The 16,680-nt window shown below is 40.8% G+C and overlaps 1 protein-coding gene across 1 annotated transcript in view; it reads right to left on the bottom strand.

Annotated features, from left to right (window-relative positions):
• Positions 1–16,680, bottom strand: part of nhlrc2 (NHL repeat containing 2) — a 71,966-nt gene that overhangs the window by 52,900 nt on the left and 2,386 nt on the right. The window contains exon 2 of the mRNA XM_080205808.1: positions 5,291–5,443. Within this exon, the coding sequence (XP_080061934.1) occupies positions 5,291–5,443 (153 nt within the window). The remainder of the gene's footprint in view (positions 1–5,290; positions 5,444–16,680) is intronic.

Here is a 16,680-nt window from a genome sequence, read left to right as displayed (position 1 = left end):
AAAGGCAGTGAATTTTGATGTAGAATTGGTATGGGGTGAAATCATGGCTAGCAGGGGAAGGAAACCAACAGTGGGAGTGGTCTACAGACCTCCAAAATGTGACCCTTCAAGAAGTCAGAGCATAAACGAGGAAATATCAAGGGTATGTTTGAAAGGAACTGGAATTATCATAGGGAATTTTAATCTGCGTATACAAACCAAACGGCAAGGGCAGCATAGAAGAAGAATTTGTGGAGTGCATCAAGAATTGTTTTTTAGAGTAGTATGTTGTGGGACCTACCCAGAAACGGGCTGCTTTAGATTTGGTGTTGTGTATTGAGAAAGATTAGAAAGGGATCTTGCAGTTAAGGACCTCCTTAGGGAGTAGTGACCACAATATGACAGAATTCCAGATACTGTTTGAGGGTGAACGCCATAGGTCCATAACTAGTGTCTTCAACTTAAATAAGGGCAATTATAATGGGATGAGGAAGGAGTCATCTAAGTTGAACTGGGTAAACAGTTCAGTAGATGAGCAGTGGCAGATATTCAAACAGATAGTCCAAAATGCTCAGCCCATAATTTATTCCAATCAAAAAGAGGGATTCCATGAAAGAGAGGCAAAATCCATAGTTAACCCAGGAGATCAAGGATAATGTTAAATTAAACAACCAGGATATACAAAGTAGCAAGGGATAGTGGTAGACCAGAGAACTGGGAAGCTTTAGGATCTAGCAGCAAAAGACTAAGAAACCCATAAAAAGGGGGAAAATGAATTTTGACACAGAAATTTTGTATGCAGCATAAAACAAGCAGTAGGAGTTTCTATGGATATATAAATAGGGGGCAGGTGCCTAAGGTAAATGTGGGACCTCTACTGAAGGAGGTGGGTGAATTGATAACAGCAAACAAAGAAATGGTAGATATGCCAAATACATTTTTTGCATCAATCTTCACCGTGGAAGACATTGCAAATATCCCTAAGTTAACAGATGGGCTGATTTCAAATAACATGATAGAACTTATAATATTCCCAATCATAAGGGATAGAGTATTATTATAGAACCTTAAGGGGCTAAAAGTGGACAAGTCATCAGGACCTGATGGAACTGCATACTAGGGTTTTAATGGAAATGGTTGCAGAAATAGTGGACCCATTGGTTGAAATATTTTGTAACTCGCTAAATTCTAGGATGGTACCAGAATCCTAGGATGGTACCAGAAAACAGCATAACAGCCCTTGTTCAAAAAGAGAGAAAGGTAGAAGGCAGGAAACTATAGGCCAGTTAGTTTAACATCTCTTATTGGCAAGATGCTGGAATCAATAATCAAAAAGAAGAAATAGCTAATCATTTAGGAAAGCTGAATGTAATCAAACCTAGTCAACATGGTTTTATGAAAGATAAATCATGTTCGACAAATTTGCTCAAATTCTTTGAGGAAGTAACAGAAACCTGCAGATATATTGGAGGAAGTGTGTTAGCATAGATTGAAAATAGTAACATTGTTACTGAGAGTTGGAATAAATGGGTCTGTTTCAGAGTGGAAAAGATGTAACAAGTGGAATTCTGCAGGGGTCAGTTTTTGGCTCACAATTGTTAACTATTTATATGAATGACCTGGAAGAAGGAACAGAATGTAAAGTTTCCAAATTTGTTGATGATATGCAGGTAGGTGGAAGGGCAGTCTGTGATAAAGATACTGTGATTCTGCAGTGGGACGTAGATTGGATGACAGGTTGAAAATGAAGTTTAATATGCAGATCTTGCACTTTGGTGAGAGAAATCAAAAGGCAGAGTACTATTTAAATGGAATTCACTGCCCCAAAGGAAAATGGAGACTGGATCATTAGAAGTACTTAAAGTGGAGGTGAATAAGTATTTGGTAGATTGAAGAAGAGAGGGTTCTGGGGAAATGGCATTGAAAAGGAGTTGAAGCCAGCATAGATCTGTCATGATCATATTGAATATCAGGGCAGGCTTGAAGGGCCCTACTCATGTTTCTATTTCTTGTGAGTTCTTGTCTGTGTTTGATCTGAAAGCAGATCACAGTCTTTTATTTTTAGCCAAAATAAAGCACTTAGGAAATTGAGATTTAGGCTGGAATTCTCTTGTCTTGCATGCCCTGCTCCTGCTGCCAGCAAGAATGGGGAATTTGGCACTTAGCCAAATCTCCATTCATAGCAGCAAGACCAGATAATTCCATTCACTGGTGAGGTTGGAGAATTCCGGCCTTAAAATATAGTGAGAGAATTTTCAGAAATAGCATGAAAGAGTTAATAATCAAACAACTTCAAAAATTACATAAGCTGCTACGAATGAAACCAGAGGTCTTTATTAAAGTCGACCCAGATAAGTGTCAAGGCCTACATACAAGGGAGGAAACCACAGAATGTAGATTTATCTAACAAAGGCCTTTAGTCCTAGAGGATTCATTAAATCAGACAATTGGACATGAGAGACATAACTAGTACCAATGATCCAGGCAGAAGCTGAGATGTTGAGGACAACTTATAACAATAATGAATTAGGACAACTAACATGAATAAGTCTTCATACTGATTGGATATTATAAATTAAGCAAGCATCTGATGGGTACTGATTGGTTTTTAACATTTGTATCTTGTGCATGATGTAACCTTAATCCTCACAAGAGGTTATTGCAGAAGGTCAGGGGACATGGAGTTGGGGGTAGGGTGTTAGCGTGGATAGAGGATTGGTTGTCAAATAGGAGGCAGAGAGTGGGGGTCAATGGGTGCTATTCGGATTGGCGGTTGGTGACTAGTGGGGTGCCCCAGGGGTCGGTGCTGGGGCCTCAGCTATTTACCATTTATATAGATGATCTGGAGGAGGGAACCGAGTGCAGGGTGTCGAAATTTGCTGATGACACCAAGATTGGGGGAAAGGCAAATTGTGCGGAGGGTGTGGAGAGTCTGCAGAAGGATCTAGATAGGCTGGGCGAATGGGCCAGGAAATGGCAAATGGAATTTAATGTTGGCAAGTGTGAGGTGGTCCACTTTGGTAGGAAGAATGGTAGGAAGGACTATTACTTACGGGGCGAAAAACTGCAGCAGGCGACGGTGCAGAGGGACCTCGGGGTCCTTGTGCATGAGTCGCAAAAACCCAGCTTGCAGGTGCAGCAGGTGGTCAGGAAGGCGAATGGGATGCTGGCCTTCATAGCGAGGGGGATTGAATATAAAAGTAGGGAGGTCTTGCTGCAGCTGTATAGGGCATTGGTGAGGCCGCAGCTGGAGTACTGTGTGTAGTTTTGGGCGCCGCACCTGCGCAAGGATATTTTGGCCCTGGAGGGAGTGCAGAGGAGGTTTACTAGGCTGATACCGGAGTTGAGGGGATTGAGCTATGAGGAGAGGCTGAATAAACTAGGCTTGTACTCGTTAGAGTTTAGAAGAATGAGGGGAGATCTCATTGAGACGTATAAGATGATGAATGGGATGGATAGGATAGAGGTGGAGAGACTCTTCCCGCTCAAAAAAGACAGTAGGACTAGGGGGCACAGCCTCAAGATAAAGGGGAGGCGGTTTAGAACGGAGTTGAGGAGGAACTTCTTCACTCAAAGGGTGGTGAATCTCTGGAATTCTCTGCCCGTTGAAGTGGTGGAGGCTGCCTCGCTAAATATTTTTAAGAAGCGGGTTGATGGGTTCTTGATAAGAGAGGGGATTAAGGGTTATGGGGAGAGGGCGGGAAAGTGGAACTGAGCCACGACAGATCAGCCATGATCTTATTGAATGGCGGGGCAGGCTCGAAGGGCTAGATGGCCTACTCCTGCTCCTATTTCTTATGTTCTTATGTTCTTATTTCTTATGTTAATAGTTGTGATTCAATCGAGATAACTCCTATATCTTCATTGGTATATGTCAATTATTTGTAATTGAATTTGAAATGATTTCTGCTTGTGTATTCCTGAATTCTATACTTTGGTTAGTCACAGACTGTGACCTGTGGCTTTACAAGCTCCTCGTTATAGCTTGCATTAAAACAGCTGTTGACAGAACTCCATGGCTTGGTCTGGTTATTTGAAAGCAACAAAGTTACAATAAATTTAAAGGCTGACATCAAAGCCCACAACATAGCACATAATTAGAAATCGACCAGTTTAAATCTCAATACTTACTGTTCATAAATGAATGCATAATGATCATGTAGAATTACTACATAATCATTAGTTTTCACAGTAAAGCTTAAAAGATACAATACAATATATAATAATCAATCAATGTGCTTGCTATACAACAAGAGCTTGTATTTATATAGCACCTTGAATATAGTACTATGTCCCAATGTGCTCCCCAGCAGAAAATCCAACAAAATTTGATACAATCATTATTATATTATGGACATAGATCTCCTTTCATTTAGTCCAGATAAAAGAAAACTTAAAGGGTAGGATTTTCCAGCCGTGCCAGCCCCAAAACTGGAAAATCCCGCCACAGGTCAAAGGATCTTTGCATGGTCCACTCCCCTCCCCCACTCAGTACAATTCCCGTGATGGGCGGGATGGAAAAATTCCCCTCAAAGTGTATAATTCCACCTCATTCTATACAATTACCAGTACCATAAAGAAATTGATGTGATTTCCTTTTTTTCAAACAGTGATTCATACCAATTTTCTTGTACAGTTAACATTCTAGACTTTAGAGAACTGATTTAAAAACATATAAATTGATTCATTTTAAGCTTTCCTGTAAAAACTAATGATCATGTAGTAAAGCAACATCAAATTTAAGAATGCCTGCTGTAATTAATTGTCACCATATTAAAAAAATCAATTATCCAAAACATTTATATCTGGATGAGAATTGATAAACTTTATTGATGGCTGGTATCCAAAATATTTCCTGCATGTGCATGACTTGGTTTTTATTTGAATTTGATAATCAACAGCATCATTTATGCTTGAAATGTCAGATTCAGAAAAAACCCTTTATTTTACAGATTATTTGCACGGAGCTGTAAAATAGAAAATGATCAACCAAGAATGCCAGTGTCATTAACAGGACGCAATTACTCAGATAAGCTGCAATTATAAATAATAAAAGTATTCCATTTACAAATCAAATTCCATTTAAATTGTAGAAAAATAGCAGCAGGCATAATAACTGCAAAAGATGAAATGAAGTTTTTATATATTTGCCCTATTAATGGACTGTGCTGTATTTTAATGATTTTAATTTGCTCACGAATATTATGAATGAGCACAAGTTTTCGCCTATTGCATCAAAAGAAGATGGTTTAAGTAACTCCACTTTTAAGTTTTTCCAATCTTCCCCAAAGAACATTCCTGCGACAGATACCTTTATCAGAGTGTTTCTGTTCGAGGGCATGAAGGTCTGGCAGCAAGTGCATGCAGTTGATGCAACAATAAGTGAAGAAATCCAGTACCACCACTTTACCACAAAGGTCTTTATGCAAGAGAAGAGGTTCCTCAGTGTTCACCCACTCCAGACCTGCAAGTAAAGAAATAGAAGGCAGTATTTAACATTTGCTGATATTGAAAATATTCAATAAAGGGTGGAGTTAAGGGAACAGTACAACTGTTTTGGCCTGCTTGGAATGTCTATGCTACACCAGTCAGAGATCTAGGCCTGAAAATGCTATGGCCAGAATTTTATCAAATCAGAGGTTGCTAGTTGTTCCGCTGCCAGATCTGATAGCGGGACTGAGACCACACAGATGGATGGTGGGACACTGGATAGCATTTTATCTGCAGCAGCTAATTAAGAGGCTGCCCCAAAGACCAGCATACAATTGAGAATGGCACCATACCTCTTAGAGCTGCCAACCTAATCAGAGGGCCAGCAACTAAGCAGTGCCCTGATCACAGTGGCTTCTGTGGCCATTGCTGAGGTTGCAGGAAGGACAGGACACCTCCATGTTGAGTCACCATTTTTTAATCAGGCAGACCGTGGTCAACTCTCCAACAGCAGCCAGAATGATTGCCATAAAGCATGTTATCTTCTGGGTAAAATGCTGCCTGCTCCCAGCTGACAGGTTCACTGAGGTTCTTACCCTGACAATATCCTGTGGTGCGGGAAGATGATGGGCTCCCCTCTTCCAATATTGTTTTACATGGCCTACTTGGCAGTACCATTTACACAACCCCTTGCAGGAAATGTCAGTGCTGTAAAAATTTCAGTGGCCTTATTAAGATCACTTTTCATAAAACATCCTTATTCTGGCATCCATTTTTGTCTGAGTAAGTGACAGTGTAGTGTTTGAACATTAAAGGTGCTATACCCATGGAAGTTGTTAATGTGTCAGGCAAAGGAAAGCAACCACACCTTCCATAAATGTATTGAATGAAGTATGCCTTTTATATACCCTTCCCCATACCACATTGAAATGTCTTGCAAGTTTTTTTATTAATGGCTAAGATTCTGCATGGGGTTCTCTACACCACTCCTCAGCTTAAAATATTTCATCATTCACAGCTCTTGAACAAATCCTAATGGAAGTCCAATTTTCTATCACTGCGTTTGTTCTAAATGCCGCCACCAGCATTTTCAACAGGTCAATTGCATCTAACTGCTGCAAAGCACAGCTCTCAGCTTCCTTCTCACTTTTCAGAGTTCTGCCTGGTTTTTCTTCCTCCAAAAATATTAATCACAACTCTTTCCACATTCCTCCCAGCTACTCCCATCTCTCCCTCCCTTACTACATTGTTGCTCCTGACTAGTCTACTTCAAAAATGGAAATAACAGATAAATATTAAACTATTGTGAAAATAATGCATGCTGATTTTGTTCCTTAAAAGTGAACAGACGCTTCAGATTGCTCTCAGTTAGCATATGTGCTATAGAGTTAAATCTGTACAAAAGAATATCCACATGCCCACTTATACGCAGGCTGCTAAAATGTAATGCATTTTACAGGATAATAATGTGTCTTTGTAGGATAATTGTAAGTGAAATGAGATATTTAAAAAATCAAGTGTGGAAAATCAGACATTGAACAGAAGTTGAATGGAACACAGAGTGGGGTTTGTCAGCAACAAAAGGCATGATAACATTCCTGGTGTAGCCTATACAAAACTTAAAAACGAGAAGATGTGCATGCTTCTTGAAAAGATTAAACAAAGTAAAGTATTTGGAAAGAGAGAGAATATCCAATAAGAGTCAAACTCCTGTCACAGAAAGGCAGTTGGCAGGTTTAACGCAAACAGGTATTTCGAAAAGCTTAACAGAGGAAACAGATCGGCACTATCATTGTAAATGGAACTGTTTCGTATGCAAATTAAAATGAATAATCTTCCAGAAACACCATTCTTATGAAGAGTTTGTGAGAGTTCACGCACTCTCAAAAAAGTATATATTGGTCCGGTTTCTACAGCAAAAATAACATTGAGGCTACCAGTTCTTATGACGTAAATAAAAAACATGAATTGCAGATTCTTTTAAAACTTCAAGCAATAAATTGAAAGCCTTCAATACTGTCCTATCTCCAAAATTTGTTAAAATGTTTGCAAGATGTGCACAGAAGAATGACCTAAATAACGTTGGAAGGTCTCGGGGTGATTCCCCCATCCCTCTGAGCTGATTATTTTTAGGGCAGCACACCGGGAGATTTAAACGGGGCCGGATTAACATAATCTGCACTGGACATCTGGCCCACAGCGTGTCTCCCAACAGCAGATTTCCGGCGCCATCAGCTCTGTGTCAGAAAAAGGCGTGGAACTGTATTACATATGCGCGCCTTCACTTAATATATTTTAAATATAATTAGTGGGCCCAGGTCTCTGGCATTCCCCACCCCCCAATCCTCTCCGGCCAGGAGTATTTCACTCCAGTGGGAATTACTGTAGCTCCCCAGCTGTGGGGAGCTAGCAGCCTGACCTCGCTGGAGTGAAGGAGGGGTAATTGGAGTCCCCCAAAAGGCCAGGCTGCAGGGGGAGTCCCCTGGGAATTGGCACCTTGGCAATGCTCATTTGGTCCCTAGCACTGTCCAAGGAGCAAACTGCAGATGCCCACTGGGCATGGCGCAGTGCCAAGGGGATGGGGCTTGATGGGGGCAGGACCTGATTTTGGGGAGGGGGGTGTGATCGGTGGGGGTAGGGGTGTCCAGCTGTCACTCTGTAGTCAGGCTCGATGGGGGAGGGAGGGAGGGAGGCCAACGACAGGGACTGTCCATCTAGGAAATGGGCAGTCTACTCAGGAGGTCGGCACTGCGGGGGTTGGGACTGTGGGTTGGGGATCGAAGCTGGGCCCACAGACATGCTTGGGGGAGCCAGCGATCGGACCACCGGGGGTTAAGTGGGGGGGAGTAATCGCATGGCTTTGCGCAGCTGACCAGCAATTGGGAGGCCATCAGACAGAGGCCATTACGCACTGAGAGATCAATGCAAGCATAGTGGCCCATTCAACGCTATGCTGCCAGTCTTCTAGGTGGGAATAGGTCCTTCCCACTCATTTCTTACACAAGTTATGCTGGTGCACTCTGCAGTGCACAGAGTGTGGCAGATTCTTCTCCAAACTCCCACTGAAAAAAAGTGTGATTTATTCTAGTTTTCACATGAATATGACACCAGAATTTGTTTGGGATAATTGCCCTACTCATGTTTTAATTCAAATGTCTTACAAACATTAATTTATAAAATGAAAAATAGAATATATAATCAATACAATTATGGCTGTCAAACTGCCACACGAGAAAAAATTAAATTCTATAGCTGAAGTTAAATGAAACAATATATACTTTCCTACAATGATGTCAGCTGTACTAGAGGCTGTCAGAGAACTCCTGCTTGTGGTTTTAAGATTGTTTCTTCCAAATTTATCTCTGTGTAATGAATATTTTGTTGTGCAGGTATGAATATTAATCATTTCAAACACCAGTGATTCTGATAATTTGTGTTTGTCACCAAGCAATGTTGTGCTTGACTTCAGATATATCAATTCAATTTTGCTCACTGACTATGCAAAAATTTTTCAAATCAATTTGACTAAATTTTAAGTGAATTTCATATATTCATAAATGAATGAGTTTTAAGCTCAAAGCGTAATTAATTACAGCCGAGCACAGACATTTTTTTATCAAACCGTCAACCACAACATTTGTAAGAGGTGACCACAAATCCAAAAAGCCTGAGGATGGAAATTTTAAATTATTCTGAATTTTAAAAATGTCTCTTAGGACAATCTGTTAAAGTTAACTAAATTGTACCAGTAAGATAATTACTTGATACATTTCTCAAGTTAGAATCTTTTGTTAGCAATTTCTGACTGTTTTCTTAAATTTAGCACATCTAGTACACATTTGGCATTAGTTCGCTTGCTTTAACACTTCTTCATGCTAAAATATCAGAGCAGCATACTAATTTGAACATAAAACCTAAAACCTATCACCTCATTCTCCTATAATTAATGTAGCCCAGCTATAAAAATGCTCTCAAACCCAGTTAATTTATCTATTACAATCTCCGTAGAGACCAGTGACAGTTTAAAGAGAAACTTGAACTGCTAGTTAGATTTCACATTTCAAACAAAACATTTTCCTATATCAGAATTAAACAAAATAAACATTATTCACTTAACAGTATATTTTGTAATTGCTTGAGTGCTAGACCCCGCTTTTACCTCCAACCCAAGGGCTTACTAGGATCTTGAGGGTTAAATCCTTTTTCTTAGAACCAAACCAAGGCATGCCGCATCTTTCTGTGATTCACTTTGATTTCTCCTCAGTGTTCCTGCTTTTCTCCCAGGTACAAGATCTCTTAAGCTCCTTCCACTGGCATTTGGCTATGTGACCTTCATATTCTTCAAACTCATGATTGTGCACTTCACAGCTCAAGCATGGACTTCACTCATATTTTTGAATTGTGGCTTTTAAATTAGAAACACCACTGGTTCCTTATAGCCCTCTGCTGTGGCTCACATTGCTTTGAAGACTCCAGTAGATTCTTTCTCTGCCTGTTTCAATGCTACTCCTAAGCTGGCCGCTGATTTGTGTGTGAAAATGCACAAATAAAGCTAAAATAAAAGGGCACCTCCCCGATTGATTTATTTCCACAGAAATAAGGCATACCTGGGATGCTCCCAAATAGAAATTTAAACTGATTATCTTTTACTTCCAAAACCACTCTGATCCTAGGATCCACATAAACTAGATCTCTAATGGGAATAACTGACAGCTGCAGATTCACTGGTTCAATCATGAAACCTGCTAGAGGTTCTTGACCTGGGGGAGCTACAGAATAATTTACATTTCTACCAAAGACAGGGCATTTCCCCTGTTTCACTGTCTACAATTTCCACCAAATGCAAACCTTGTAAATACACAGAAAAGGACTTTGATTTGCACTTATTTTAGATGTTCTGGCAATTACTGAACTCAAGTTTCAATTACTTTACATTTAAAATTTTCAACCCCCAACTAAAAGCCAAACATCTATACACACGTTTATTCCTCAATCAACCTCACCAAAGAAACAGATGATCAGGTCATTACTACATTATTGTTTGTAGAAGTTTGCTGTGTGCAACTGGTTGCCATGCTTCCTATAATATAATAGCTATACATTAAAAGTGCCTATTTGACTGTAAGGCAATTTATGTCCGTTGTTGTAAAAGGTACGATATAAATGAAGTCCTTTTTACACCACATTTATCTCTATTTTGTGCTGATATTTATGTTGTATCTTTCACATATCACTGAATTGTGAATGTATCATTGGCTCTCTTTCTAACATACTCGTTGTAGTGTTTAAAAAAACTTTTATGTCTTTTTCTGGCTAGCTTTTAATAAATTGTAATTCCATTCAGATAATGAAGGGAATGCCAGTCAGCTCAAAAGATTAACCTCATATTCCACCCAAGTGGGATGAAAAGGAACAGACCCTCAAACTTCCTGGGGAACGTGAAAGCTCCCATCTCCTGCTGGCGACCTGGAAACTCCTCAGAAGTTTCTGAGATGAGATATCGAAATGTGATTACCTCTTCTGCAAAGCAATGATTGCAGATATAGTTATCAAATTCTTCAGGAGTATACTTCCAATAAGACTTTTAAGAATTGTTCACCAAGCTAGAGAGCAAAACTCGGAAGGTTACTTTTAGTGTAAATGAACTGGTATACAATCAGAAATTTTGTACCCTCTGAAAACAACAGGACCAGATGTACATCAAATTTGAATGACTTAAGCAGCTCACATTCTATCAGTCAATATGAGTGTTTAAGGTCAAGGCCATGTATGAAAATCTTAGAAAAATGGCTTCTTGAAAACTTCAAAAATTCACTCCATCTCCCTTTAAAAAACACATTTAGAGAGGAGGAAAGTGGGAGGGGCCAGGCAGGCAGCCACTCTGGCTGATGATTATGAGCTTGCCTACAAGCCCTCATCCGAAAGGAAACTCTTCCCTAATCATTTTCAGGAACTTGAAAATGGTGGGAAGCCAAGCACCTACTGGAGAGGTGGACAGCTGGAAACACAGGGACCCCTCCTCAGACCAGAAAGGATGGTGCTAAAAAAGGAGTGGTATTCGGAAGCCTGTGTGTTTCAACTGCCATAAGGCTGACACCTTTGTGCTGATTATTGGAACTTATGGGGAAAGCCAATAGGATTTATTGAGGAACACAGGCCATGTGCAGAAAGAGAGAGTCAGGCCGAGAACACAATAGATCAGGCTGTTACTTTGGCTACACCAGCAAATTTCTGTAAGTCCTATCTGGACTACTGAAGTTTCTCAAAGTTACAAGGACTTTATAGAGGGAAAGGCATCCCTATTTCCCTAGAGTGAATCAAGGTCATACTGAGGGATACTGGGAACAGTCAACTTCAACTATGGGGAAGCGGTGTGATTTTTCCCACAGAGAGTCCACTACAGACCAAAGTGCTGTTAAAGAGTGTCAACGGAGAATACATACCCATACCTTTATACAAGGTGCATTTGGAGTGTGACCTTAGTTCAAGATCAATGACTGGGGGATTTGTCCCCAATTTACCTAACAGGGTCTACCTGATCCTCAGAAATTACCTGGCAGAATCAAAAGTAGTAGCATCCCTGGTGGTCTTAAAGAAGCAGCAATAATTAGGGACATGGGCCAGCTACAGGAGAAGGTCTATGGCATTTTCCTGACTGTGGGGTAACCTGGTCTATGATCAAATAGGCTGCAGATCAGTAAAGTTGACCGGGTGCTAAAAGGATGAGCACAGATTGCCCAAACTGAAGCGGAAGTAGAGGGAGTGATGGAGTGCTGTTATTTTAAAAATGAGGTATTGATGAGGATGTACAGGCTCCCCTCACAGACCTGCAGATTAGAGATTGGAAAACCATCTCCCAGGTAGCGGTGCTGTCAAAGCACCGAGGGGAGATAAACTATTTAATTAACACCTCAGACTGTAGTGAGAAAAACATCAACTGTATCATATCAACAAGTTAAAGCAAACCACAGCTAGGAAGAGGACAAGCAGATAACCATCTGTCAGTGAACAAAAGAATTGGACGATGAAAGGGACAGTGATAACGAATTAGATGAAGGCCTGCGTGAACTCCCTACTGTCTGGTTAGCAAACACAGATATGTTACAGAAATTAGACACAATATTCACCCATTTAAATGTGGATCAAAGAAGCGATTCGGCAAGACTGCTCATTGCATTTAACAGTATTTGTAGAGATGAGTCAGGCCCCGTGTGACGTGGATGTGCAAGAGACCCCTCCCATTAAACACAATTCCTACCATCTAGGTCCAGAAAATTGACCCAGGTGCAGAAGGAAATCAAATATATTCTAGAGCACAAGCTAGTTGAGCCCTGTCCCTAGTTGTGTACATGCCTTAGTCAGATGGCTGCACAAGTCTCTACACTGATCACTGAAAGATTAATTCAGTAACCAAAGCAAGCTACTACCTGATCATCTGCTGGAAGATTGCATAGATTGAGTAGATAATTCAGTCTACATCACTGAGATCAACTTATTAAAGTAATACTGGCAAATGTCTTTGACCACCTGAACAAAGATCTCTGCCTTTGTAACCCATCTGCAGTTACATCAGTGTTGAGTCATGCCGTTTAGATTCAGATGCCCTAGCCACCTTGCAAAGGCTGATGAATCAGGTAGTTATGGGCCTGACTGTGTAGTCTATTTACATAGCCTGTCGGTGCACAGCGACACCTGCATAATCACCTAAAATAACTGTAAGCCCTCAGTCAAAAAAGATTAGTCAATGGTCAACCTCCCAAAAAGCAAGTTCGCTATGGCTCAGGTGACCTATTTAGCATAGGTAGTGGGTCAAGGACAAGTGCTACCCAAAGCTGCAAGATATAGGCAGTAGTGAATCTTCAGATCTCCAGAAATAAATAGGAAATATTGAGATTCTTAGGGATGTATGCTTTTGACCACAATTTTGTCCCTAACTTCAGAATTTTGCTGCTCCACTTGCAAAATAAAAGATTGTGTGAACAAAGAGGTGCCAAACAGCTTTTGAGAAACAGAAACCCATTGCAGCAAATGAACTAGTGTTGGCAGTTCCAGACTTAAACAAAGCATTTAAAGTAGCCATCTATGCTAGTGACCTCAGAGTAGGGGCTGTCCTACTCCAGAAAGATGAATCAGGTATACAGAACCCATCAGGTATTTCCCCCAAAAATTGAGAAAACACCAGAAATACTATTCCATTATGGAGGAATAAACATTAGGATTACTAGCTCCCAAACACTTTGAGATATATATCTGAAATGGCTACAGAGATCACAGTCTACAAACCTCAACTTTTGTTGAAAAATCCAAAGCCAAAAATGGAGACAGTTTTGTTGGCATTTGTTCCTCCAAGCATAGCACTTAAAATGTTGGGAGGGATTAGTCGGTTTGGGTTTGGCTGTTAAGGTGCTCAGTTCAGTTACAGTGTCTATCATGGAGTTAGACCAGGTATCAGTATGACATATCCAAGGTAAGTACATGAATAAGTCCAGTATATCTGGCCTAAGTCTCTGACACCAAGTTCAGTGTCAGAGAATTTGCGCATGTCCATGGCAATACAAAGCAGACCACTGAAAGTTTAAACTTCCAGGCCAATTTCAGTGCATAAACTTCTGCAGGATCCTGACACACATCACAGATTTAAGTGCAAAGATAGGAAGATTTGGGTCTTTTTTTTCATATAAATCATTGCTTAGGCCTCAACTGAAGTAGTGTGTCTAAATCTGGACGCTACACTTCAGGAAGGGCATCAAGGTGTTAGAGAGGCTACAGAAAATATTTATGAGAACGGTTCTAGAGATGAGGGGTGTCAATTGTGTGGATAGACTGGAGAAGCTGCAATAGAAGAAATGTTAAGAGGAGATTTGATAGTGTGCAAAATTGCCAATGGTCTGGACACAGCAGATGGGGAGAAACTGTTTCCTTTAGTGGAAAACTAAGATCCAGGTGACACTGATTTAAAATGAAAACCAAAGATGACTTGAGGAAAAACACAGAGATTAGGATCTCAAATACACTGCTTGGGAGTGTGGGTGGAGGCAGAATCAATCATGACTTTTAAAAGGGAATTGGATAATTATCTGAAAATAAAAAGTTGTCGAGCTATGGGAAGAAGGTAGAAGAGGTGAATGGCTGAGTTGTACCTGCAGAGAGTTGACATTGACACAACAGGCCAAACAGCCTCCTTCCAAGCTGTTACCATTCTACGATTCTAGGTGATATTGACGTTTTACATTACACTATCAGTTTGCTCCATTTAATCTCCGCAACTAAAGAACATATATACATTTGCTGAAGGGAAAAGCAATTTGAAGAGTTAAAGGAACTCACATTACAACATTCAAAATGCTAAAAACTATAGAATAGATTAACCCAACGTGATAGTACATCAGTTTGAATCCAAGAACTTAATACTCTTAACAAAAAAGTGTATTTCTGAGAGGTCACACAACACCAGGTGTTCAACAGGTTTATTGAAATCACAGGAAGGATCAGAGCACTGATTCTTCATCAGATGAAGTGGAGGGAGGAGCGCAGGCACGGGATATATAGACAGCGGTCACTCATAGTCCAACACTCATAGGTAATCAAGAATATCAAAAGACAGTGTAGTGCAACGTAGGCCGGCTGAATAACAAGTCTTTGCAGGTAATCATGAGTGCTAATAGATAAATGCAAGCAGTTAAGTATAATCAGAATGTGTAAAGTGTCAACAGGCTGTGTAACAAGTGAAGGGAAGACCTAAGAACCGACAATTTAAGGCAGAGAGATCATTACAAATTAGGATGGTGCTAAACATGATGCAAACTAATTTAGGTGGAGAGATCATCATAATCAAGTAGTGCATGGTGTCAGTTAGGAAAGTTTGGAAAATTTTTCCCCACACAAAACAGTTGGGTTACATGTAGTGCAACATGAACCTGAGATCCCAGTTAAGGCCGTCCTCTTGAGTACAGAATTTGACTATCAGTTTCTGCTCCGTGATTCTGCATTGTCATGTGTCTCAAAGGTTGCCCTGGAGGATGCTTACCCAAAAATCAGGAGCAGAACGCCCTTAGCACTGAAGTGTTTTCCGACTGGGAGTTAACACTGGTGATACTGACGTTTTACATTGCACTGTCGGGTCGCTCTATTTAATCACCGCTGGTGATTGTTGCATAGTATTTGTTCATCCGTTGTCGCAGTGTCTGCATGTCTTGCTGATGTACCATGCCCTAGGGAAACCTTTCCTGCAGCGTATGAGGTAGGTTACTTTGGCCAAGTCATATGACTACGTACCATGTTGATGGTGTTCCCCCATTTGATGGTAGTATCTGTGTCGATGATCTGGCCTAACCTGCAAAGGTTACCATGGCAGGGTTGTGTACTGTCATAATCGCTGTTTGCCTGAGGGTGAGGTAACTTGCTGCAAACAATGGTCTATTTGTGGCTGGGCAGCTGTTTGAAGGCAAGTAGTGAAGGTGTAGGGATGGCCTTGGCAAGATGATCGTCGTTATTGATGACATGCTGAATAGTGCGAAGAATCTGGCATAGCTTCTCCACTCCAGGGAAGTACTGGACAATGAGGGGTACTCTGTTTGTCTCCTGTGGCACATTAGAAATGTTGATCAATGATTTGTACATGATATCCTGTTTTTACGATGACATCTTTCAACATCGTAGGTGTCCATTGCATTCCATCTTGTCTGAGCAGATCCTGTGTATATGCAGGGCTTGTCTGTAGGGGATGGTTTCTTTAACATGCTTGGGGTGGAAGCTGGAGAAGTGGAGCATCGTGAGGTTATCTGTGGGCTTCTGGTCGAATGAAGTGCCGAAGTGTCTGTCTTTGATGGAAATGCATCTTACCAAAAATGGGACCAATTCTGAAGAGTAGTACCACGGTGAGCCAAATAGTGGGATGGAATTTGTTGATGTCCTTGTTTCAGTGATTCCAAAGAAAAGGAATTTCATCACTGTACCTGGTATAAAGCATTGGTTGGAGGAGCTGTGTGGCAAAGAAATCTTGCTTGAACTTGTGCATAAAGATGTTGGCATGTTGGGGTGTGATTTGGTCCCCATGGTTGTGCCATATGTCTGGATGAAAAACTAATCGTCAAAAGTGAAGGCTTTGTGTCAAGGATGAAGCGGATGAGTTGTGGAGTGCCGTCTGGAGATTAGCTTTGTTGGTGTTGAGTACTGAGGTTGCTACAGTGATGCTGTCATTGTGGGGGATGCTGGTGTAGAATGCTGAGATGTCCAATGTGACAAGGAGTGATCCTGGTTCGACTGGTCTGC

This window comes from Carcharhinus amblyrhynchos, chromosome 17, assembly GCF_965287045.1.
Source record: "Carcharhinus amblyrhynchos chromosome 17, sCarAmb.v2.hapA, whole genome shotgun sequence".
NCBI lineage: Eukaryota > Metazoa > Chordata > Chondrichthyes > Carcharhiniformes > Carcharhinidae > Carcharhinus > Carcharhinus amblyrhynchos.
This window is presented reverse-complemented; position numbering and strand designations above follow the sequence as displayed.